Genomic DNA, 26844 nt, shown 5'->3' with positions numbered 1-26844 from the left:
GAAGGTCTGAAGCTGGATTTTAAACCTTGAATCTGTAGGGGTGGAGTCAAAGGAGCTCTGTGGAATGATGCTGCTTTGCAAGAAGTGAACCAATGGAGGGGGGCATTGGTTGGCCACTTCATTGGAGGAAGGCCTAGTTTTCCCTTTGTGAAGGATATGCTGTTGAAGTAATGGAAGCCGTCTGTATGTACCTGTTAACTTGTTACAAAGTGGTTCCATTGGTTCCATTGTTTCCAGATTCAGTCTTGAAGCAGATCGTACAAAGGCATTGGAAAGAGGGCCATGGTTTGTGCAGAAGAAGCCATTCATTGTGAGACCTTGGAGTTTGGAGGGGGTGATAGAGTATACTGAGTTGTCCTCAGTGCCAATTTGGATCTCCTTCCCCAATCTTCCATTCCAATATTGCTCTGCCCCAAGTTTGAGTGCAATAGCTAGTGTGATTGGGAAGCCTTTGATGACATACAGAATGACTGAATCCATGGAGAGGGATGTCTTATGCTCGGATTTGTGTGGAAGTGAAAGCTCTAAAGAAGTTGCTGACATCAATCCCAGTTGTTGGTGACCAGGAGTTTCGTTTTATCAACAGGTTCAATATGGATGGAGACCTCCTCTTTGCACTTTCTGCCAGTTGTTTGGGCTGGGCTGAGTAGTGGTCGCCGGATTGTCATGTCATACCTAGAAAGTGAGGAAAATAGGGGAAAGGCAGCATGAGAAGGATGGAATATATGGAAGTGATGTGGCAGAATTCCATTTGGATTTGACCAATAGAAAGAGGTTTACTGTGCAGGAAAAGGGAAGTCTCTATTAGAGTGTAGCTACTTTGCTGTCCTTGTGGTAATCGGAGAGGAGGTAGGGGAGATAATCAAGGAGGATTTGAATTTAAAAAATGGGGTTGACCTTTCTAAGGAGGCAGGAGGCAGGATGTTATTGGTGATTCAGAATTTTTCCTCTCCCCTTGGGAGAGTTGGGAATTTGGTGGAGTTGAATGTGGATAATAACAATATGTGTTCCAGGGTTTTTAATGATAAGACCTTTGACATAGATCTGGAGAAACAGGAAGGAGAATTGTTGTGAAGTTAAAATAAGTACTGCAAGCGCAGGGATCGGGCAGTAAACGGGTTGATCAGAAGGAGAAAGTCTTTGATCTTCTTCCTTCAATTGATGTGAGATGTAATATGCTTGTCTTGGAGTAATTTGAATAAAATAAACGGAAATTGCTACGTTTAGCCCTATCTAACTACTCCAACCCTTGTCACTAGAATTATAATATCTAGAGTGGGAAAAAGTTTCACAAAGGAGAGAAAAGAAGACTAAAAATGAAAATGACAACTTCATTCAAAGGAAAGAAAAATTACAATTCACAAAAGAAAAGTTTTCTCTATTTTATTGAGACTAAAAACCTAAACTAAATATAAAATTAAAAGGGAAAAGTAAGATGCTTACTTGAAGAAGAAAAATATACTAAAAGTTAGCTGGCTCCCTTAGAGAGCCAACTGAGGAGATTCTACTAGGGAAGAAGGGCTTTGAGCAATTTTCAATGTGTTCAGAGGGAGGTGGGGCTAGGCTTTATATAAGGTGAAGATTGAGGCAAATACTCCACCTTTTCCATGTGGGCTTAAACAACAGGGGAGAGGTGAGGGAGGGAAAAAATATAAAAATAACATCCCCTTATTTTTCTACTGAAACAAAATGACTTCATATCTTCTCATCCAGGCTCCGGAATGGCTTGGGCCACGAGAAAATTGATCTTGGCCTTTAGATATCTGCCAAAATATTCATTTTTGTGCCTTTTAGCTCTCATTCTCCTTTTTGTTAGAAATACCTTGTAAATACAAAAACAAGATTATACTCTATGGTAGCTTGTCTAAAATGTGTAATAATGTATGCTTTATTCCCTAGGATTTCGTACATAAATGCACTCATTAGATTCCCCCACACTAGAACTAAGCTTGTCCTCAAGCGAAAATAAAGAAAGAGAACAAATGCAAGAAAATAAAGTCCTAACTCACTTTTGTAGGAGTCACGGTTGCACTTAGCATGTGCCACAAGGCTTTAAACCATTAGGTTACCCCTAGAGGAGGAGTTATAATCTCATGAGTGTTTGTACTAAACATACACCCAAAATTCCAGTTCAGCACAAAATAAAAAAAAACTAAATTTCAACAATTCAACTCTGACAATAGATAAGCATATACATAAACAATCCATAAGTATGACAATTTTTCTCACAATTGATTTAAGAACCCCCACACTTGGAACTTTATTACCCCATATTGATTTGTGAGACCAAGCACATATTTCAATAACGACTCACTTTATATCTTCCAAGTACAACCTCTCCTTTAGGCAAAACACTTTATTTGTAAATGGGACAAGGGTGAAAGGACTAGGATTTGGAGTGCTTTTGGCCAAACATTTTTTACCAAGGCATTAATGACACTCATGTTTATTTATTTTAATTCATTCTTCTTTCTTTCTTTCTTTCTTTCCCCCCCCCCTTCCTTTTTAAGTAGTGAACTCCATTCTATCATGGTGGAGCAAATACAAATTACTTTGTAGCTTTTCTTTTGTGCATATGCCCACATAGACAATGATGGTAGAGTTCTTTTCAACAATCTTCTCCTAGGAGATTTGATCAAGTCACCTCGATTCCTGAGTCAACGTGCCCTGTCTAGTTCCAAGGAATTCAACTTTTACTTTTTACTCTTTTTTTTTTCTTTCTCTCTCTCTCTTTGTGTTGTCAACACAAAAAATTGGTCTCTAACTCCTAACCAAAGGAACAAGGATCCACAAGACTAATTGATGGTCCCACACCTTCAATTAAGGGCCTCTTATTTTTCTAAGGTAAGTCCCCTCTCAAGATACATACATGTTATCTTATTTTCAACAAGTTTTTTATGTGTTCTTGATGGGTACCAAAATCATTCTCAATTTTTTTTTGGGATAATTGTTGTTGCCCTCCCATAGTATAGCTTAATTACTATTTTATCCTCTATACTTTCTGAAATCACTAATCCAACCTTCAACTTTGTTTGTAATTGCTGATGCCCACCACTGTTTACTCCATTAGTTAAGTGATGACATGGCTTTTTTTATTTATTTAAAAATCCCAAAATACCCCTAAGGTTTTATATTGCTTATTTACACTTTATACTAAATTACATTACTACCCTTAGTAATTAGGAAGAGTTTAACCCTACTTAAAAGATCTTCTTCTCTAATCAAAATAAAGAGAGAAGGAAGAGAGAGGGGGAAAAAAAGAAAAATTTGACTTCTTTTGCCCTTCCCAAAGAAAAAAGGCTTTTTCTTCCTCTTCCTCTTGACAGCCTACCCAACTCTTCCTCTCCCTAGACAAAAGCCAAAGCTGAGATTCAAAATATTAGTTAACAAAAAACTGCCAATGCCTTATTTATTAGCTTCTATGTATTTACTTTCCAATTTGGTTTTATTTTTTAGTTTTTGTTATTTACTACCCAATTTGACATTATCAATTTTATAAAGTTCCTACATCCAATAGATTATTTATTTACTTTCTAATTTGATGCTATCAATTTTAGGAAGTTCCTATTACGGATAGGGTTCTTTTTTTGGGAATCCAAAATGATAAGAATACAAGTGTAAAATTAATATTTTATGTGGTTTTTTCTAAATAGGGATACTATTGTGTTTTGGCTTCTTAATTCTAGAAGGGAAAAATGGACCTTAAATATCCAACTGTAATAATTTCTCAACACTGTTAAAATTGAGGGGGGCAACAATAGTTCCATAAAGAGTAGGGTCCCTTTAGTAATTAAACTATAATACAAGGGGCAATAGTAATTTTTCCTTTTTGCATCACACATTATAGCAATAGAAAGGGTATGTACACTCATCAAAAGGATAATGACAAGGCAAAGGAGGGCATACCTTTGAGAATCTCAGTCATCAATGTAAAAAGGCTCGTGGAGATCAATGGCCTCTACACTATCAACACTTAGCATTTCAAGGAAAGGCTTCAAGCGTTGACCATTCACTTTGAAAATATTGTTAGAATAAGGATCAGTTATTTCCATAATACCATGATTAAAAGCACAGTGAAAAATAAAAGGACCTTTCCATCTAGTATGCAATTTTCTTGGGAACAATGCAACTGTGTTGTACAATAAAACCTTATCACCAACAGAAAAAGTTTTTCTGACAATATTCTTATCATGAAAGGTTTTAGTTTTAGCTTGAAGATCTTTGAATTTTCATAGGCTTCATTTCTAAGTTCCTCCAACTCAGATAGTTAGGATGCAAAAGAGGACACCTACATTGACAGAAACAAAGTTCAACTTCTTGATTGCCTAGAAAGCATACTGCTATAATTTGACTGGTAGGTGATAACTGATAAGCATTATGATACACCAAATGGTACGGTGATTAACCCACTATCTTATATGCAGTTTTGTGGGCCTATAGAGCATCATTAAAATGGTTTGATTAATCCTTATGACTTAGGTTAATTGTCTTTTCTAAAATCTATTTAACTTGCTTATTGGAAACCTTAACTTGACCTCTCGTTTGGGGGGGGTGGTATGCAGTAGCATGCATATGGGTGATTCCATATTTTTTCATCAAGGTCTCAAAAGGCTGATTATATAAATGCTTGCCCTTGTTGCTAATCAAAGCACAAGGAGTGCAAAATGAAGAAACATGTTCTCTTGAGAACTTGATCACCACTTTGTGGTCATTCGACTTACAAGCTATGACCTCTATCCATTTGCTCACATATCTACAGCCAATAGTATGTATAGATTCCAGTAGGATTCAAGGAAATGAGCCCATAAAGTCAATACCCTAGGCGTAAAAATTTTCAAAAATTGAAGTCGGATTCAGGGTATAGTTTCCTGCAGGAATTAAGGAGCTTGACCTTTTCTGGTCCCTTCTCCTCCACATGACCAACTCCTATGGCACCCCTAAAAAAGCTCCCTTTTCTCCACTATTTTAGCTTGCTTGGTTCAAGGGAAACATCCCCCCGCTAAGCCATTACTGTTTGGAGAGCCCTCCCCTTTGACTCCCCACCTAATCCCTCCTTATCCACTGCTTTATCCCTTTCAATCCCTCCTGTATCTTTTGTTTTGAGGTAGAGACCACCCCACACCTTTTCTTCGCCTTCTTCTTCTCTCGCCCTATTTGGTCCTGTGCCTTTCCTCTTTTTGGCCTTGATCTAGGCACCCTCAACCCCCTAGACATTGGGTGTTGTTGGTTTGGTTCTACATTTGGAGGTTCTTCGGTTTCTAACACTATTGGGGAGCTTCTTCTGGGGGCTTGCATCTCGCACATATGGATGGAGCGTAACTTCCATAGATGGACCACCAAATCCAGTTCCTTATATCAGATTTGGAAAGTCATTTGTAATGATGGTAGCTCTAGGATTTCCTTTTTGCCTCATAAATATCTTATGGACACCCTAAGGAGTAAGCACATTGGTGTTACCTAGGTTTGATAGCTCTTTGTTAGTTTCTTTCAGGCCTTCTTAGTTTGGTTTCCCCCCCTTCCCCCCTTGTACTTTCTTCTTCCCATTGCATGTCTATATTATATTCATATATTCATTAAAAAAGGGGATTCAGGGGCATCATGTACCTTTTGGTCACTCGACCAAGGGAATCACAAGCCCTGCAAGCTCGACAATGAGAGAAAGAATCCTTAAATAGCTTAGGCTAATAGAATCCACATAGAAGCACTTTTTCTGTAGTTTTCCTAAGCCCAAAAGGACCCCCAATGGTATCTTTGTGGCGAAATAAAAGAATTAATAGTTGTTTATGCTAAATACTTAACACCTAATAATTTGATCTGGACCCATTTTGAACAAGTATGGATCAACTCAGAAGAAATATTTAACTTGTGAGTGGAACCGGTATTTTTCTTGTGTGGACCAATGGGATGATTTTTCACCGGCCACAAGGTAATTAACAATATTTGCATACTGAGGTTTCGTGTTCACCGACATCAATTTGCTTATTTGGAAATGTCTCTAGAGTTGGACTCTTTTCCTTTCTAGCGTTAGGAAGGCAAGACAAATGGTTTGCAACCATATTGTTAGTTCCTTTTTGTCTTTGATCTCTGGGTTAAATTTTTAAAGTACCAAGACCTAACAAATGAGTCGGGATTTTGCATTTGTCTTGTTTGACAAATATTTGATAGCTGATTGATCAGTGCAAACAATGACCATGACTACTAGTTCCTCTTTAATGAATCGTTCTTTTGGTCTCTCTCCGCCCCCCGCCCCGAAACTGACCCAAGACACAACACCCATTCGCTTTGCGCGCGGGGAGACAACGAAGTTCAGTTTATGAGACTGCAGCGGAGTGGAGCAGCCGCTGATCGTAGACCACCCTTACCTTAGCTGGATCTCGCTGGTGCCACCTACACGGTAGGTAGGCGGTGGATGTGTGATGAGTCGTCTTATAATTAACTTGTGCATCATTGAGGTTGGACTTGCATAAGAAATCACAGTGGGTGGATTAGGGATTTGTTCGCATAATGGACTTCAACATGGCAGGTGTTCTAAGACAGAATTGGCAGAGTGCTTCCAAGAAGGAGCGTATATAGGTCCCTTGGGTGTATAGTAGGTAGGATGAACAAGATTTTGTATGGATAGTTACACCCAATTGCTAACTATTCTTGGGTTTGGCAAAAGATTATGAAATACAGGGATAAGGCTGAAACCCTCATACAGCATGCCGTTGGTGATGGAAGGGGGACTTGCATGTGGCTCGATAATTGGCACCCTTAAGGTTTATTATTGATCAATAGATACGGGGATACAATCTGGCTTGAGTTCTCAGTGAATGGAGATGGTGGACAAGTTTCTCATTGAGAAACGTGAAATTGTCTAGGAAGATCAACAACTTCCATGGATGTTTGGGGAGACTTACCACTAGTAGAAAGGATTGATCATACTAAGGCAAACATGGTGGTGTGGAAAGGGATTGCCATGGGATTATTCTCCTCCAAATCAGCATGGGATATATCCATTAGAAAGCACAGGAGGTGACTTGGTGCAAGGTGGTGTGGTTTGTGGAAAATATTCCTAGATACTCATTTACGGCTTGGGGATGCTTTAGAGATGCCTTTTCAGCTAGAGATAAAAAGGAAGATCATGGTGCACTCTAATTGGCATTTTCACTGGGCAGGAGTAGAAAGTAGAGACCCCCTATTCTTTCAGTGCACTTCAGCTCCTTGATGTGAAGAGGCATATTTAAAATGTTGACAAGTGATAGGAGGGCAATGACAAGTATTAATGAAGCTGCTGTCTGGGTGAGGAAGTGAGAGGAAATAACAGAAAGCATTGGACTAGTTTTGAAGTTGGTACTGTGTGCTGAGAGAAACTATTCAGCTACCATGGGCTGAGAGAAACTATTGGATTTTTAGGGATAAAAAAGAGACAGCAGCACAGTTAATTGAGCCAATGTGGATGATGTGAACGTCAAATGTGTTACTATGTGTATTGCTAGTGAATGGACTGTCCAAGCTGCTTAAATAGCTGAGAAGTGGAACATTGGTGTTGTTTCAAGGACTAGGATTCCAAAGGCTTGTTCCTGGTTTAGGCCTTCTTCAAATTTGATCTCTTTTGACTGTGATGGAGCATTATCAAAGTCAGCAGCTACATATGGTGGGTGGCTGGTGCTAAGGACTACTTTGGCAGTCCTATTATGGCATATGCTAGCAGAGGGGAAAAGCTACCGGTCTTGGCAATGGAATTGCAAGCCATACGTGGAGGGATTCAATTTGCATTCAAGAAGAGTACTTGGAGTTATCCATCAGATCTGATTCTAAATTTGCATGGATAGTCATAATGGGGCTACCCAAGGGCCAGTAGATTACATAATACAGGTTCATCAAAGGCAGCAAGAATTGTGGTGGGAGCCTAGTATCTTCCCTGGAGAGCTAGTGGAACTGATTCAAAGTGATGCTGCAGCACATGTTTATTACACACTGTAATTTGGTTCATCTTTCTATTTGGGATACTGGCTAGAAGGAAATTCCTCCTTGTTTGGACTCTCCTTAGGTTTCTTTCCAAAGGGGTTCTAGGAAGATGCTTTCTTTGTCATTTTTCTGTTTAATATAAATCTTAATTATCAAAAGAAAAAAAGGGGAAGGGCACGAAATGGATACTAAGAGAATGTTGTCCATAGATCAAATGTATATGCAATACTTCCCCACTCAGAATACTGATGGTAGTGCAACCAAGATTTAAAGTGTCAAAAATTTTTAGTTGGTAAAAAGTAATTGAAAAATTACACGAAACTAAGAAAAATAAATGAGGAATATAGGCATAATCTATTTCATAGGTTGCATATAATTTTGAGACATTGGATCCAATTGCATGTTCAGTTTTTTCCATGATGAGTAAAGGCTGGGTGTGCTGGTGTTGTGCCAAGCCTGATTCTGTCAAATGACGCCCCAGTGCCACAAAAGCTAGTGGCAGCCCTTTTTAACTTGTAAGTAGTGAGATGTAATAGTAAATAATACGAGACATTGGTAAAGTTTTGGATGGTACAGTATGATACATTTTCTTGATAATGGTTTTGTGTTTGTATCAATATATGGTAAAAAGGGCCATGGTTCAAAATCTCAATCTTGAGGCTGATCTCGATCAGCCAGAAAACTGATATCTGTTTAAAAAATAAAAATAAAGCACCAACTTGAGGGCCCATCTCATGGGTTTTAATGGTCAGGTTGGGCTAAAATTTGGTATTTAGTCTATTTTAGGGTTTCTAAACAAGTGTATGTATGAGTTCCAGCTCGACCATAACTTTGAAACCGAAATGCTGAAGGAATGAGCAAGCAGTCTTACGAAAGAAAATTGACTCCATGAGGTTGTAGCCCTTCCAATGGACTCTAACATATATTAGAATCATTTTCATAACCTAAGCATTTTTCATTATTCTTTTAATTTAATTTCTTAAAAAATATATTTTTAAATCCAAAATTCAAAAGAATGAATTAATAATAGATAATTAAAAAAATTTCCATGAAGGTGTAGATTGGACAAAGATTTTAAGCAATAATTTAAATCCACACTCAAACACCTAGTCTAGAACATGTTATTTGGAAAAAAATGAAATTTGGGGAAAAATTTACCTTCCTTTAAGAAGACCTTCAAAACCCTTGATTGATGTTGATTTCTTGTTGTAATGAGCTAAGAAGAGTGTAGATGTGTTGCAGATGGAAAATCTGGTAAGTTTCCGGCCAAAAATCTAGCAAAAAAGGATGAAGAAGGCTGCTGTGTCGAGATGAGGTCGAAAGCAGTCGAGACAATATAAGGAATCTCATCTCGATTTGATTGAGTTGGAATAATGAAGGGTTGAAATGGATTGAGATCCCAGTTGAACAGAGATCTCAGTGAAGTTCTTGTATTTTCTGGATCTTGCAAGTCAACTTGTCTTCTTTTTTTGAGATATCAAAAACTCGGCTGAATCTCGCGAGACCTTGAACTGTGAGAAGGGTATACTTAGTGCAAAAATGCTTCTGCAACTGTGAGGTCCTGCACATCAGTATTTTATCCATCCCTTAAAGATTCAATGCATATTAATAAGTATTCGCTAACATTGGGTACTTAAATCCTTACATGTGACATAGTTTTCTTTTTTTAGTTTTCTCCTTAACTTGCTCTGTGAATTTACATTTTTTCTTTTATCACTTGTTGAATGGTTTGGTTTTTGTTACGCACAGTGTTCTCTGAGGATCTTTTAGTATATAAACATGGAGTGGTCTTTATTAACGCAATTATAATAATACACTTTTTGATATGTCAGCAAGTGTTGGAGATCACTGCCTATGCGGAAGGTTACCAGTGAAGTCATTCTATACATCATTGGAGAATCATGGAAACTTGAGTGCAGGGCATAGTACTGATATCGAATCATCTGTTGCTATGTATTATTGCTCCTTCGAGGTATATCTGCAACAACAGTAAATGTGTCTTACTTTCTTTGAACTACTTTTTAATAGAAATTAAAATCTGCTATTTTTTCTTTTAAAAATGGTTTTGCAGTTCTTTCTGCATTGACAAATCATATATTTATATTCAGACATCTGTCAATCAAGAAAAATTTTAGAAATATATGTTTGAATAAGGATCATCTAGTAAGAGTTGGCTTTATCCTTGTTTTCATTAATAGGTTGGATTTTGTGTCAAGGTTTAATTTTCTTTTGCAGCCTGGCTCTTTGGAAGAAGGCCAAAGTATATCTGTCAGCACTCCTCATAACCTTGCAACTAAGGTACGCTGTTGCTCCTGGGATTTTAAATTCTATAGTTGGGCAAAAATTGTTTCTTCCATTACTTTGGCTGCTGAAAGTTGTAGCTATCTAGAGATCTAATTATGTTAATTACTTTACCCCTTCTTGTTGGTTTTTATTTATTTATTTATTTTGCAGGATTTGGAAAACTTGCAAGTTAATATTTCTGTACAAGAGATTGCGGCGGCAGAATATCCTTATACTTCGTATTCACGCATACCCTCATTGTCGTCTAGTACCATGCGGTAAGCAATTAATTCGTTTTTTGTTTTGTTAGAAGCACTATTTTTGCTTGTAGATACACAGGTAAAAAAGTCACTATACACCATATGTGTTCTAAAACCTATGCAAAAGCAGCAGAACTCAATTAAAAGGAATAAAGATTTGTCTCTTTGAATGCTATAGGCAGGTCTGAAAATCATAAAATTGGAAGTCAACCAAGCAAAGTTTTTTGTCACCTTGTCCCCACTCCCCATCTGATCCACAAGTTTATTTAAACATGTTATGTCCCAGTACCTACTAATTCTATCTTGCCATATACTCCATAAAACTGCACCTAGAGATTTTGGGGGCTCAAAGCTCCTGCTGCTGAAGCCTATCTGTTGTGTTAGAGATAAATAAGAGATAATATGATGTAACATGATAGGGGGAGTCCCCCTATTGTGGTTTCCTTATTAGTTTGGGTCTTTGGTGTTAGTGGTTTCCTAATTGGGTCTATGGTCATTAGCGTCCTAGTCTAAGAGAGCTTCCTACTAAGATTTAGGTCTAATTAGATAGGTGTTAAGAGTTATATTTGAGTTTCCTTTTGTAATCCTATTTTCAGTTTATTATATGTGCTTGCTGGTACAGTAGAATACATAGACTTATTGCCCAACCATGTTCTCCAGTTCTTCTTCCCTCAATCTGTCTTTCTTCTTCGCTCTACCCAGTACTTGTTACAAATCTTGGGATTGTTTACATGGTTTCAGAGCCATAATCCATTGCTAGTGAAACAGTTGTTTAGGTTTCTAGTTTAAAGAATGGACCCTAGTTCAATGAAGAAGATGAATTAAAGTTCCTATAAAGATTTATTTTCAGTTTCTGTCAAGTTTCTTTGGTTAAACCAAACTTGAAAATGAAAAAGAGAAAAAAGGGTTATGGGTATTAGATACTTTCTTGCTCAAAGTAAGAAGTCATCTTTTAAGGTGTTAAATTCAGTAGAGAAAAATCTCCATGAATTGCAGTCAGTTTTTTTTTTTTTTTTTTGAGAAAGAACCCCTTTGCAATTCTGACCCTAGAAACCGTGGATCCCGTTACCAAAAAGATAAAAGCCGATGAGAATGGTGACACTGGAAAATGCTCGTAAGATTATCGAATCCTTCACTCAAGAGCTGCTGCTTAACATCCTTTGAGATGCTGTTGTCCTTCATTTGGATGTTCTTGATGTAGTCCGTTCCATTGTTGATAGCGAACCAACATAACGCAAGCTCCTCATCCGTGGTCTGGGTTGGGACACAACCACCAAAGGCATACATACTCTGTTCTCACAATACGGTGATCTTCAAGAAGCCATGGTAATTCTTGACAAGGTTACAGGTAAGAGTAAAAGTTATAGCTTTGTCACTTTTAAGCACATCGATGGTGCTATGCTAGCGTTGAAGGAACCTAGCAAGAAGATAGATGATCAACTGATGTTACTTAGCTTACGACTACCGGGAATTCTGGATCCACTGTTAATCAGTCCCAGGCAGTTGATGTCTCAATGTGGAATATTTATGTTGGGAATGTTCCACCAGATATGCTGGCAGATCATCTCTTAGCTCATATTTCTTTATATGGTGAGATAGAAGAAGGGCCATTAGGTTTTGACAAGCAGACTGAGAAGTCTAAAGGGTTTGCGTTGTTTGTGTACAAGATTGGTGGTTCGATTGGTTATTTTAAGTTTTTGTTTTTGTTCAGTTTTTGTTTTTTTTTGTTTTCCCAGTTTTTGGTTTAGTTTTGGGTTCAATTCCTGCTTCTTTTTCTGATTATATTTTCTGGTTCTGTTCATGATTCTGCTTTCTGATTCCTAGACTGGCTTTATTTTGTGTTACCATTATTGTTTGGTTGGATATTTAATTACCATTATTGTTTGGTTGGATATTTAATTAAGATTGGTTCTTGTTGTAAGACAGAATTGATGGTAGTAGACCTATTTTCTAGTTTTACTTTCTATTTTTGTGTTTTCCTTATTGATGGTAGATTTACTAGGATCTTTTATTTTTCTTGAAAGATTCTCACTGGGAGGATTGATTTGTTCTGTATTTGGTAAGTTGAGTATAAATAAAGATCCTGCTGTGTCATTTAGACACAAGTTAGGATTTCTCCAACTCTTTCAACATGGTAATAAAACCTACTTTGATCCAGACACAAGTTAGGATTGCTCCAACTCTTTCAACATGGTATTAGAGCCTACTTGATCCTTCATTGAGCACCATCACCATTGTCATCCCTTTCTCACCTTCACCCTCAATTGCAGAGCATCACCTACCTTTAATCGTGTATTTACCATAGGAATTTTTTTCCTTACATTTGTAGAGCCACCATTGAGCCTACCAATCCTCCGCCACAATCGCCAAGCTTCTCTGACTCTTGTGCCACTGTCGCTAGACCTCTGCAACAAGTTTCTTCCCATCGCCACGTTCTTTTACCTTTTTTAGTTCATTGCCTGCAACCTGTATCTCCACTAGATCCATCGCCACCTCCTTGCGACTTCGCTAGACCCATTGCCACCCACTGCGCGACTCAACCTATAACCTGAAATACCATCACCTCACCTCCATCTTCCATCAATCTTTGTGCTTGGGCATTGCATCTCTAAAACACCATTGCCTCCACCATCGAACTTTGTTTTTCAAGTTTTTCCATCGTAAAGAACCTGCAACTTGCTCTAAAAACATCGAACCCAACCAAAAACTTTTTTTTCCCATTGCACCCATCGAACCATTAAACCTAACCATACTTGCTCCAAAACCCATTGCCTCTTCTTTTTTCTCTCGATCTTCATGTGATAGGCTCTAGGGGCATCCAATCACTTATACAACACTTCAAGGTCCATCACATCATGCATCCTGTGTTCAAAAAAATTATTCTTTTGGGTGCATCTGGTATGGAGGATCCTCTCATTTCCTCTGTTTCATGGGATCTTGGTTTTTTTAGATGACCACCGTTAAGCTTAATGGGACCAGTTATCTTCGGTGGTCTCGTTCTGTTTTTCTTGCGGTTTGATTGGCCATCTTCATGGAACCTCTATCAAGCCTTCTTCTCTTGGTGTGGCTCAAGATTAGTGGGAGACAGATGAATGCTTGGTTATGTGATTTCTCCTTAATTCCATTGCACCAAGTATTGCAGAGAGTTACCTCCTCTTTCTGGATGTTGCTATCATATGGAAGGCTGCCAAAGACACTTATTCCAGGGTTGGTACTGATGCATAATGCTTTGAAATCAAATTGAAATTTCATTAGTTGCAACAAAAGGAGTTTACCTTGTCTTGGTACTACAACACTCTTCGAGGCTATTATCAGACCCTTGACTTTGATGGTCATTTTACTCTATACTGTGTTGTGGATGTTGCTTTCTATTAGAAGTGGGAAGACAAACTTAGAGTGTATGATTTTTTGGCAGGGCTGAATATTCAGTATGATCAAATTTGAGCATAGATTATTTTCTAGGAACATTTTCCTTTTCTGGAGCAAGCCTATGTTATGGTTGACACTGAGGACAGTCGGAGGGCAGATATAGTACACACTTAGTCATCTGAACAGGTCTACATTAGTGGCTGGTTCTGGTGATTCTCGCACTCTAGTGAAGTGCAAGTACTGTGGCAAAGGGTGTCATACGAAAGACAAGTGTTAGAAGTTGTAGCAATCAAGCATCTGCAAACCAAGCTAGTTCTGACACCTTAAATACTAAACGAGCTCCAGCAACTTTGCCATTTGATGTTTAGACTTGACATGTCTTCTCCAGCGCCGACTTCCAATGCAAGTGTAGCTTCTACCATTGTTCCCTTTGCTGATCCATGGTCCTTCATAGGTATTTTTAGTTGTCACAGTGTCAATCCGACTTATCCCTACTAGATAATCGACTTTGGGGCAAGCGATCATATGATTGGCTCATCCTCCTTGTTGCATACTTATTGCTCTATTCCCTTTGCTCAGGATGTTTGAACGTCTGATGGGGATCTATTATTTGTTCACTTTCTCTTGCTCTATCTTTTGTTTTGAATGTTCCTAAGTTTTGGGCTAACCTTTTATATATAGTAGCCTTGCTCGTGGAATGAACTGTAGAATAACCTTTTTTCGATCTCATTGTGTGTTTTAGGACTTGGAAATGGGGCGTACGATTGGTAGTGATAGACCGATGGGGACTCTACCTGTCAAATGGGTCTCCATCAATTAGGGAGATAAACGGATGGTCAAAAATCCGAATTCGATTCGTATTTTTATCCATTTAAGAGCATCCAAATTCGATTTGGATTTGAATTCAGATGATTTGATAAATAATTGGATTCGAATTCGATGCCAATTTTAAGTTGGATATTATCCGATTGGGTTAGATATTTGACGGATACTATCCATATCCGATATCCGATATCCGTATCTGATTAAAGTTTAATTTTGGGGAATATATCATTATCCCTTCATTAATAATAGTAACTAACTACATCAAACTACTAACACACCATTACATTAATTGGGCCTAACACTCAAGAATGAGATGAAGAGTCCAAAACATGAAGTCTCTTTAGACGTCATGTCTTATGAGTCTATGACTCTTCATCTCTTTCTAGTTTCTACTTCTAGTCTCTTCATCTACTCCTAGTAGACCAGTTCATTCGAGTGTTCTATCAAGAATTTAAACTTTGAATCTCCTAGCTACAATGTTCTTTCAGTGGGGAAGCCTTTGTTGTTTTGGGTTTTCCTGTTCAAGTTGGTTTTGTAGTTTAGAATAACAAATAGAACATGGACAGGAGATACATTGAAGTTTTCAGGACTAAGAGGCAAGAATAGTACAAGCCCATTGCAAGTGAAGTTTTGGAGGCTCGTGGTGATCCACCTTGTAGGAGTGCTCGAGCAAAATCATTTGATGATGGGAATGACTCTACTCAACATAATAGAGGATTACCTTTTTCAGCAGGGAAGGACGATATTATTGATTTCTTTAAAGATTTCATGCTAATCTATTCACATCACTCGCAATATGAATGGGAGGCCCACTAGTGAAGCATATGTGGAATTTTCAAGTCCAAATGAATCAAAAGCTGCAATGGAAAAAGATAGGATGACCCTCAGGAGTCGTTATATAGACCCTGTTCCCTTCATCACAAGAGGAGTTGGATGAAGCAGTTTCTAGGGGACGGCGATGAATTTCTGTAGCAGCTGTGTAGATTTTACAGTTCCAGGATTTGTTAGTGTCTTTTATAATTACTTTTAGTTTTACTTAGAACTGAATCACTTATCAGTAGTTGTCATATGGGATTTATAACATCTAAGAGCAGAACCAAAGAAACTTTCCTCTGCAAACCAAAGATTATATTTTTATTGTTTACTTTTATATTTTCCTTTGTTGTTCTACATTCTTCACAATTGATAATGGTCGAGATCTTCTACTTGTTAATTTAGAAGTCTTTTTTTTTTTTTAAAATTTATTTGTGAACTTGATAAACAATTCTATTGCTTCAAGTGCTTCCATTTGTACTATTTTTGTTTCATCACTAGTCTGTCCATTTTGGTTCATCTGTTCTAAATCTTTTTGTCAATTAGGAAAAACTTTTTTTCTATCCGGATATTTATTACTTTAATTGGACATCGGATATCCTTACTACATTCGGATATTTTTATCCATCCGATTACTTTGAATTCAGATTGGATATTATCCGAAATCCAATTAATTAAGCAAATTCGAATTCAGTTATAAATTTACACATCCTGCGGCCATTGGATTTGAATTCGGACAACGTGTTTAATAATCGAATTCAAATTTGGATACTACCATATCCAAGTCAAATTTGATCCATTTACATCCCTACCATCAGCTCTTTCTACGGCCTCTAATTCCACTTCTCTTGCCCTTTTTACTTCATTGTAGTGGCATCGTCGTCTTGGCCATGTTCCTTTACCTGTTTTGTCTGAGTTATTTCCGGATTTGGTTAAATAATGTAATTTGAATGATGTTTATTGTGAGGCTTATATTTTAGCCAAATAGGTTGGGCATGTTAAACCTATTTCAGACCATCATAGCACTGTTCCTTCACTCTAATGTGTGGGGTCCTTCTCAGACTATGCCTTTTTCTGGTCATAAGTGGCTTATCACACTTATTGACTATTGCACCAGGACCACGTGGGTCTACTTCTCTAAAAAGTGATGTTTTATCGCGTTTACAAAATTTCCATAATATGGTTGTGGCCCGCCACAGTCAACATCCTTCTTATGGAAAATGGGACTGAGTACTTGGGTGATGCATTCTCTTCTTACCTTGCTGACCATGACATCATACACCAGATCAGTTGTTTCGACACTCCTCAAAATGGGGTTGCTAAACGCAAGAATAGACATCTACTTGAGGTAGGACGTTCCCTAATATTTACTATGCATGTCTCCTTGATTTTAGGGTGATGTGGTTCTTACTACAACTTATCTGATTAATTGAATGCCTTCCTGAGTCTTAGACCAGTGCTACCCCCTTGAGGTTCTTTTAGGGACAATAGCCTTTACTACACCTAAGGTTTTTGGCTGTCTTGCCATTAATTGAAACTACCATGTTTATGGTAAGTTGGATCCTCATGAGTTATGATGCATTTTCTTGAGTAGTCTTCCTACACAAAAGGGGTATAAGTGTCATCATCTTGGTTCTCGTCATTTTTTTTTTCTCTATGGATGTTGTCTTCCAGGAACAATTTTCATTCCTTTCTTTTCCTCTACACCTCTTTAGGAGGAGAGTTTTAGTGAAAAGGTTCCAGTCTTGATTCCTCCTTTAGATATTTTCCCTGAGATTCCTGCAAATGATCCTCCTTTGGAAGATAGAGTGACTGGATAGGAACAATGAAGACTTCTGAAGACATATCAAAGATAGCAGCAAGAACACCCTTTTGTGCCAAGTTAGTTGGAAGCTTCAACTCCTAGTTCTGAAATACAAGTTTCTCTAAAGCCTATTTTTGAAGGTGAGCCTATCTCTGGCCCCTTTTTTGACCCTACTTTGCACCTACCAATTGCATTGCACCAAACATCCCATTTCCAATTATGTTTCATATTAGTCCCTATTGTTCCAAAGTTTCGTTTCCTCTTCGTCCTCTGGCTTCGTTCCTAACACTTGGAAAGAAGCATTATCCCACCCAAACTAGAAGGAAGCAATGGATGAGGAAATGCGAGCTCTAGAGAAAAACAAAACGTGGGAAATGGTGACTTTGCCTGTAGGGAAGCGGACTGTTAGGTGCCAATGGGTGTTCATGATCAAGTACAAGGCAAATGGGATTGTTGAACAATACAAGGCAAAATTGGTGGCTTAAGGCTTTACTTAGACTTATGGGATTGACTACGAGGAGACATTTTCTCTTGTTGCCAAAATGAACATAATTTGGGCTGTTCTCTCATATACAGTGAATAAGGGGTGGAGCCTACAACAATTAGATGTCAAGAATGCTTTGCTGCATAGAGAACTCCAAGAAGAGTGTACATGTGTGTGCCGCCTAGGTATTCCGCTATTGAGACTAGTGGGAAAGTATACAAGTTAAAGAGGGCTTTATATGGGCTGAAGCAATCTCTGAGAGCAAATTATGTTTCATATCAATCCCTATTGTTCCAAAGTTTCATTTCCTCGTTGTCCTCTACTTCTGTTCCTAACACTTGGCAATAAGCATTATCCCACCCAAAACTAGAAGGAAGCAATGGATGAGGAAATGCGAGCTCTAGAGATAAACAAAACGTGGGAAATGATGACTTTGCCAGCAGGGAAGCGGACTGTTAGGTGCCAATGGGTGTTAATGATCAAGTACAAGCCAAATGGGATTGTTGAGCAGTACAAGGCAAGATTGGTAGCCAAAGGCTTTACTTAGACTTATGGGATTGACTACGAGGAGACATTTTCTCTTGTTGCCAAAATGAACATAATTTGGGCTGTTCTTTCATATACGGTTAATAAGGGGTGGAGCCTACAACAATTAGATGTCAAGAATGCTTTGCTGCATAGAGAACTCCAAGAGGAGTGTACATATGTGTGCCACCTAGGTATTCCGCTATTGAGACTAGTGGGAAAGTATGCAAGTTAAAAAGGGCTTTATATGGGCTGAAGCAATCTTTGAGAGCATGGATTGGGAGATTAGATAAGGCCATGATCTCTAATGGCTACAAGCAGAGCAATGCATACCACATTTTGTTCTTAAAAGAGATGGTTCCCACACTATTGTACTTTTAGTATAGGTAGATGATATCGTGATCACATGCAGTAGTTAGGATGAAATTTCAGCTTTGACGACTTTTCGGGAACAAAATTTGAGATTAAAGATAAATGAAAGCTCGGATATTTCCTAGTGGTGGAGTTTGCATATTCGGCTAGTGGTGTCTCTCTATTAGAGGAAGTATACTCTGGATCTACTTAAGGAAATTGGGATGCTAGAATGTAAGCCTACTGATACTCCTATTGAGCCTAACCTACACTTGATGGCAAAAGAAGGAGAACCAGTTGACAAGATGTGGTATTAAAAGTTGGTGGGAAAGTTGATCTATCTATCTCATACCAAACCAGACATCACATTTGCAGTTAGTCTTGTCAGCTAGTATATGCATGAAGTCTACTCCTCACACTTGGATGCAATATATTGTATCTTGAGGTACTTAAAGACCACTGTAGAAAATAAATTTTGATTTCATCTCATGGACACTTGAAGATTGAGGTATACACAGATGTAAATTGGGCAGGGTGTCTGCATGATAAAAAGTTTTCCTCTGGGTATTGTGCGTATGTGGGAGGTAACTTGATGACTTGGAGAAGCAAGGAAATAGGTTGTGGTTGCAAGGTCAAGTGCTGAGGCCAAGGTTAAGGTGATTGCTTAGGGTATTTGTGAGATACTATGGCTACAGGAGCTACTTCAGGGATTGGGATAGACTCAAAGGTTCCTATACATTTGTACTTAGATAATAATTAGCAATCGGCACAACTCATAATCCAGTATAGCATGACAGGACCAAGCATGTGGAGATTGACAGACATTTTACCAAAGAGAAGATTGAGGCTTGGTCGATTCGTATTACTTTTGTTACCTCGAACAATTAGCAAGCTGATGTGCTTACAAAGAGATTAAGTACCAAGGTCTTCAGTGGTATTATTTGCAAGTTGGGCATGATAATATTTGTGCTCCAACTTGAGGTGGAGTTAGTTGTAAAACAAAATTGATGGTAGTAGACTTCTTTTCTAGATTTACTTTCTATTTTGTGTTCTCCTTATTGAGGGTAGATTTATGAGGATCTTTAGGGTCTTCTAAGATCTCTTATTTATCTAGTAAGATTCCCACATTGTGAAGATTTGATTTGTTCTGCATTTGGTAAGTTATGAGTATAAATAAAGCTCCTCCTGTGTCCTTCAGACACAAGTCAAGATTTTTCCAACTCTTTCAACAGTTCCCACTTTGTTTCCTTAAATTTAGGCTTATTCTCCTTCCAAGTTTACTCTTTGGCTTGTTTAAGCCTCAATTTAAGGAAACAAAGAGGGAACCAATCCTAATCAGATTTCTAACGAAAACAATAACCAAAACATCTAATAGAGCAAATCTATCTTACCAAAAACAAAGTAGAGCAATTCTAGGAATGAAAGATGAGGAATTTTTTTCGGTAATAAAGAAAAGGGAAGTTAGGATTTGAAACGAAGGTACCAATCTGGGGGGGGGGGAGGAATTGTATTAAAAAGGCCTAAACCAGAAAAGGGAAGGAGGCGGTGGTCTGAAAAAGAAAAAGTCAAAGGATGTAATGAGAGATAACATGCAGGCCAAAATATAGGGATCTAAAAAGTGGAATAAGAGAAAGTATTGAGGCAATCAACTAGAAAAAAAAACTATAAAAGGAAATTAAGTTAAGCCTAAGAAAGGAATCAATCTTGGAAATGTGACGGTCTTCTACCTCTTGATAGTAATGGCTCTAACATCTAAACCAGGGGAAACTAAAGGGAAAGGAGAAAACCTGTAACTAACGTCCAACAACAGAAATCCAAGAGTAGAAAATTGTGTCTCAATCCATAGACTGCCTACAAAGAGCCATGGGAGAAGACCTTCAACTAATGAAACCAGCCAGAAACAAGGTCACTATTCATCATCGAGTCATCAATCACAAAATCCAGGAAGAGATTTCATATCCAGATCTGTAGTGATCCTTCTCTTTCTTAAGGACAGAAATTCCCAAAAAGCCATGACAACTCTAAGAATGAGATTCAACAACAAAGTTTTCCCATGGAAAATGATATGAAAAGGAAAATAGAAAATTCACTTCAATCACAGATCTTCTTATGAACCCACCAATGAGATCCATAATATCCTTTTTTTTTTTTTTACCAGAATTCTTCGAGGTTGCTGGAGCAAAACCATTCACGACCGAATCAAAAAGAAAACCTTCGACTTCTTGATCGGATTTGACAAGACCTTAATTTTAATTTGGGTGGACACAGAGCCCCAAAATTGAAATTTAGAATGAAACGTCATAGAGAACCAGAATTTGTAACCCTCAAGAGATTCTGGTCATCTCTATTGTTGTATTAACCCATACAAAATCAGAAAATGAAATCCTTGTTCAATGAGGAAGAACTAGGATTTCGTTCTTCAAATCAGAAGCCTTAAACGATTCTCAAACCTGCAATTGTTCATGGTTCTGATACCATGTAAACAATCCCAAGATTTGTAACTAGTAATAGGTAAAAGAGAAATTAAGGGAGAAGAAGAGAGAATAATTGGAGGACAAGCCGGTTGATAGACTGTGTTCTACCTTACCAAGAAGCACATATTTATAATAAACTAAAAATAGAATTACAAAAGGAAATATAACTCAGATATGACTCTTAACTCTTACTAATTAACCCTAAAACTTAGCAGGAAACTCACTTAGATTATTAGCACACTAATAACCAAGACCTAAACCAATAAGGAAACCAAGATAGGGGGACTCCTCCTATCGTGTTACATCATATTATCTCTCAGTATCTCTAACACTCCTCCAGCTTTTGCAAGTTTCAACTGACACTTCTAATTTCCTCTGATACCTTATCAAGTGTGACTATTGTTATTGAGAGTTGGAAGTGCCATACTACGGATCACTGTTGAAAATTGCATGTCAACCCAGCATGGTTCAGGACATGGGGCTGCTGCCCATAACTCTGCAGCAGATGGTTCTCCCACCAGTTGTTCTCCATCTTCTAATGAGCTCTATCATCTCTATCAGCTGATGTTCCAGCTTGAAACTTTTTCATCAATGCCCTCTGCTAGTGCTATTTGACTGTTTTTCCTTGTCAAGTTTCTCTTTCTTTTTCCTTTTTCCTGGTAAGTGATTAGTGTACTAATGGGAAATAATATATCAAAGGCAGTTTATGAGAACCCCAAAAGAAAGAGGGGAGGGGGTAGGAAGGGGAAGAACTCCTACCAAGAAGGGCAGACCCTTCTAACCATTAAACCAGAGATCCCTCTTACACTCTATGGTTAACCTATAACTTTGCATCCTTGCTCATCAGATCTGTCAACTTAGTGGTGAACTCCCCTGGTTCCATACCAGCTCTGTATCCACCAAGTGCACACCGTTTGTAAACTCTGCTGTATGGTTTTGCCACTTCACACATGCAAAACTTCCTTCCATCCAAGCATAGAGACTGCACGAAGAATATCACCTTAATGCTCTGAACATTCCATGGCTCCTGAATACTACCATTAATGATTTTTTTCCACCCATTTAGATTATGACCGAATAGACAACTCCAAAAGACCTTTTTCAGTGCAATGTTGAACTCCTCTTTACATGGCAAGCATTTCCATAACCAGCACTGATTGCTCCTCACCCCTCTCTGTAAAGGCCATGACCAATTCTCCCTTTTTTCATAAACCAGATCACAAAAGGATGCACTTGAATTTGCCAGCCCTCCATGAAAAAGCATGGCATTGGCAACCATATTTTCTCTTGGTTTGAACCAAGGGCAAGTTTTTGGGAATCTTGGTTATCCATCAAAATGCAACCATGTTTCTTTTTAGTACTTTCCTTCATATGGTGGCTGTAAGGTTTGTGTTGTTGATGGCAATTTGTCCCTTGTTTCTGGCACGGGTTCCCCAAGGAATAGGTGGTCTTGTTACCTGGGACATAGTTCTTCGTTTTTGCTTCCATCAGCTGATTTGTTGTGCCCCCCCCCCCCCCCCTGTCTTCCCCTTCTTGGGGTTTGGTAATGACGTTTGTTAGAAAATAAACTTTAATCAACCAAAACAGTGCAATAACAACAATAATTGAGAAGAAGAAAAAAGAAGAGAAGAAGGAAGAAGAAGAATTGATAGGAATCACATAAGCCCGCGATTCTAGCTTCACACTCCTAGAATCACAGCCTCTTATTTATAGATATCAATAGTCTAGATTACAACTTGAGAAGCAAGTCATCTTACCCTCTAAAAAAGGAAATAAATAGTACAACTTATGGACATGATTTTCTTGTAAAACTAACTCCTAAAATTTGTCCAAAATAGAAAGTACTGAAAAATGAAAGTTCTAAAAATAGAAATTACCACCAAAATAGAAACTATACTTTCTAAAAACTCCTAAAACTTATGTAGCAAGACTTCTACATTAGAAATAGAAAGTAGAGTAGCATCACTAGCATAATATTTTTCACGTTAGGAAATAAAGAGTACAACTTATGGACATAATTTTCTAGTAAAACTAACTCCTAAAATCTGTCCAAAATAGAAAGTACTGAAAAATGAAAGTTATAAAAATAGAAGCTGCCACCAAAATAGAAACTATACTTTCTAAAAACTCCCAAGACTTATGTAGCAAGACTTATACATTAGAAATAGAAAGTAGAGTAGCATCACTAGCATAATATTGTTCACGTGAACAGTAAAATAGCCCAAACTTGCGAATACTTCAACAATGTTGTATTCATGACAAGTTATTCTTTTAACCAAAAAAATTACGATGTCCCTAACCTAAATTATTCCCAAAGTGTGAGTCAAACATAATGGTCTGTTGTTTAGTTATGCTTTTCATTTTGTCAGTCAATATTTCCTTCACTGCTCAACATTTTCTGTTTATCTTTTAGAATGTCTCTAAGTGTATTATTTTCTCCATTTGGACATGTAGTTTGAGAGCCGGGAACGTCATTTTCATCTACAAGTTTCATAACAACACACAACACAGGACTGAAGGTATGCACGTCATGCCTTTTTTTATTTTATTTTATTTTATTTTATTTTTTTGTCATATATTGTGGTCTTTAGTGTTTTTGAAAATCAACTGAAGTTCCTTTCCTGTCAAACTATGTCTAGAAATGTTTCAAATACTGAAAACTGATTCTTCATTGGCTTTCTTTTGCATGTTGATGTATGTCCTTGAGTTCATTCCTGATTCTTGCTTTAGTAGTTATTTTTGCATGATGTATAAAAGGATATACCAAAGTACCAGTGCATGAAGCTCTTGCCATTGCAGGATGCGGTGAGGTTTTCTTGCCCTACTTAGCAAGGTTGGACCTTGGTGATGTGAGCTGATTTGGAAATAACCATTGGGTTGGGTTATATGTGGTTTGCTTTTGACCCACTGGGAAATTGTTGTAATGAGCCACTTTAGTGGGCTTTATATCATTAGGTAGGAATACAGTAATTACTTCTTTAGTCTATTTAGAGTCCTTACATTCTATATTTGGGCTAGGTTAGAAGGATCAATCAGGGCAAATTACACAAGATCATGGATGAACCAGCCAATACAGTTAGGGTTAAGGATATGGTTGAAATTAGTCGAAGGTTTTGTTAGGACCAGTGAATGATGGGGGATCTAACAGTGATGGGATGGGATTTCTTGGAAATGATTAGCATTCTGATTTTGCCATCTCAACAAAATTAGAATTAGGGTTTTGAAAAGTGAAGATGATGGAATTTTGACTGCTGGTTGGGAATACAACTTGCATCAAGTGAGGGGCTTGTGTTGTGATGTTGTGATTCAAATATGGAAGGGTTTTGATGGTTAGATGCAAATTAATTGAAAAAAAAAAAAAAGACTAGAAACTAAAGGATGAAATAGGAAACTTTTATGATTGTCAAGTGGGACAGTCAAGGGATGGGGCGTAGTAGGTTGGATGGGCAATTTGGGTTTCTTTTAAATAAATTCTAATGGTGAGTTTCGGTTGTGGAGGGGTTTTAGTAAACTAGGTTAAGCCTAGGGTTAGATGTAGAGGTTGCGGATGGATATCAATACTTGCTGCTTGTTGATCTTTAGGTTGGACAGTATGTAATCAATGCATTAGATTGCCTGCTATCAAATGAAAATGGGTGAATCCACTCAACCCTGTGCTGAAGGCTTTGGAACTAGTAGTCTTTGGGGGGGGGGGGGGGGGGGGCAATTTTCCTACCTAGCCTTACCCCAGCCTTTTTTTTTTTTGAGTGGCTGTTTCGATGCCTTGACCTCAAGCTACAACTGTGCTCCACCAACCATTGCACTAAGGCCCGCCTCTTATTGCTTTCTATCAAATATGAACTTAAAACAGTAGTTTTGATCTTTAAATTAAAGAAGAGGGAGCTTGATTGTGGACGTCCTGGGCTTTTTGACTTCCAAAGCTTCCCTCTGCTGAGGAGTTGAGCTGATATACACGCCAATTCCCTCTGAGTTTAGATCATACACTGAACTGAGCTCTCACACAGTGGAGGAAGAAGGCAGAAGCAACAGCTTGCAAAGCATTTTCATTGATCAAATTCGTGTTCAATACTTGCCCTTGTTACAGCCTCATATAAGATACTTAAAATATGACTTTGACACTAAAAAGGAAGGGTGTAACCAAATGCTAAACCTATCAGGTAACTTAAACTGACTAGGAAACCGAAATAGACTAAAGACGAAGTCCTAATCCAGCCCAACTAGATAATTAGAATAAAGCAATTCAAATTCCATTAGTTTTGCAAATTGAATACTCTAATGACTTAAATCGAACCAATACTTCAACCCAGCAAAATCGGTGTAATCTTTCTTTTTTTTTTTTTTTTCTTCTTTTTTTATGTTATTTTTATCACTTGAGCTTTTCATAGTAAGAGGAAATTACATGATAGGCAGTCTCATAGAACCCCCGTCTCAGCTGTCTATTCTCCATCTGCACATCAGCCATGTAGTCTATAGACTGATTTTGCTCCCTCCTTAAGTTCTTTCCTTTCCATTCTTGTACTCTCCAAGGCCTTTGAATTTTTCCGTTTAGGATGTCAAATGCTAATCTTGGATCCTAATCTTATAGACACTTCCTGCAATCCCTTTGCTATGCAAAGTAGTAGCCCTCTAACAATAGCTTGCATTTCCATGGTTAGAACTGATCATTCTCTCCCCCCCCCCCCTTCCCTGCATATGCAACCATAGGTACTTCCTCTGCATTTCTGATCAGCCTCCAAAGTTGCTGCCAAGTTTGCTAAGGCTCCATGACAATGCAATGCCATCCTATCAGGGGCAGGCTGAATCCACATGCATGTTTTAGGGCTTCTTCTTTTTCAGTCAATAGAGACATCCCACTTTTCTAAAATAATATGCAACTTTTGGTTCAAATTTTATCTTCATATGTGGAGTCCCTCTTACTACTGGCATTATTTAGATAGTGCCTTTGATGTAATTGTTGCTGCTACTTATGTATATGGTTCATCTTCACCACTGCCTATTACTCTTGTTGTTGGATGGTCGTTCAACATGAAGATTTTTTACTTAGGTTGCTGTTGATTATCTCCTAAACGAAGTACTATCGGTGTATGTTATTGCTACATATGCTCAAGTGTAATGAAGTTTGTAATTCCAAGTTGGAGCCTTTGATATGTATACTCCAACTTAAGGGGGTGTTAGAATATCACTTTCTATTTTTCTTATTTCTTGGTTAACAAGTAACCTCCCTAGGATGGTGTCGTTTTTAGTAGATTTGGGAGATTCTATGCAATGTGTAATTTTCTTTTTTGTTATAACTCAGTTTAAGAAACATTCCTAAAATAAGACTTGATTTTACATTATGAATAAAGTACCAAGGGAGAGCCAAAACACACACACACAAGCTCTCTCCCTCTTCTCTTCTTCTTTTGAATTTCCTTCTAGTCCCTAGGCTGATTACACATGCTGAAATTCTGCAGTCACTTTAAAATTGGTTTCATCCAACTCAGGTCGAATTGGTCCATCTTGGTTGAGATTTCAAACTACTCGGCCAAGTAGATTAAATTTTTTTTTGTAACCCATGTATCTCATCTTGGTCTGTTTAGGAAACCAAGATTTCAACAAAATTTTAATTGATCTTGACCGCAACTTGAACTATTTTTGAAACAGGGCTCAATTTGGTCTATTAAACAAGGTCATAGACTCATAAGTCAGAAGACTCATAACCTCTCA

General features: G+C 37.9%; 1 protein-coding gene, 1 long non-coding RNA gene and 1 pseudogene across 7 annotated transcripts in view; 2 read left to right on the top strand and 1 right to left on the bottom strand.

The window, feature by feature from the left end:
• The window catches only part of LOC149015990 (uncharacterized), a 92571-nt gene that overhangs the window by 17558 nt on the left and 48169 nt on the right, over positions 1-26844 (bottom strand). For 2 of the 5 annotated variants that reach the window (XR_016173621.1, XR_016173625.1), the window contains exon 5: positions 2722-9928. This is a non-coding gene — a long non-coding RNA (uncharacterized LOC149015990). Of the gene's footprint in view, positions 1-2721; positions 9929-26844 lie in introns of those variants that run through there. The other 3 variants (XR_016173623.1, XR_016173624.1, XR_016173622.1) reach the window with 3 other exon arrangements.
• LOC149015991 (polycomb group protein EMF2B-like) overlaps positions 1-26844 on the top strand; it is a 95999-nt gene that overhangs the window by 24604 nt on the left and 44551 nt on the right. For both annotated transcript variants that reach the window (XM_089157008.1, XM_089157007.1), the window contains exons 6-9: positions 9783-9922; positions 10186-10248; positions 10405-10511; positions 23593-23657. In XM_089157008.1, coding sequence (XP_089013134.1) covers positions 9783-9922; positions 10186-10248; positions 10405-10511; positions 23593-23657 — 375 coding nt within the window. The remainder of the gene's footprint in view (positions 1-9782; positions 9923-10185; positions 10249-10404; positions 10512-23592; positions 23658-26844) is intronic.
• On the top strand, positions 12008-15701 carry LOC149015992 (uncharacterized; annotated as a pseudogene).

This window comes from Hakea prostrata, chromosome 5 (genome assembly GCF_041222555.1).
Source record: "Hakea prostrata isolate BN-2017 chromosome 5, UWA_Hpros_2, whole genome shotgun sequence".
NCBI lineage: Eukaryota > Viridiplantae > Streptophyta > Magnoliopsida > Proteales > Proteaceae > Hakea > Hakea prostrata.
The sequence above is the reverse complement of the archived record's forward strand: the minus strand, read 5'-3'. Positions and strand labels throughout refer to the sequence as shown.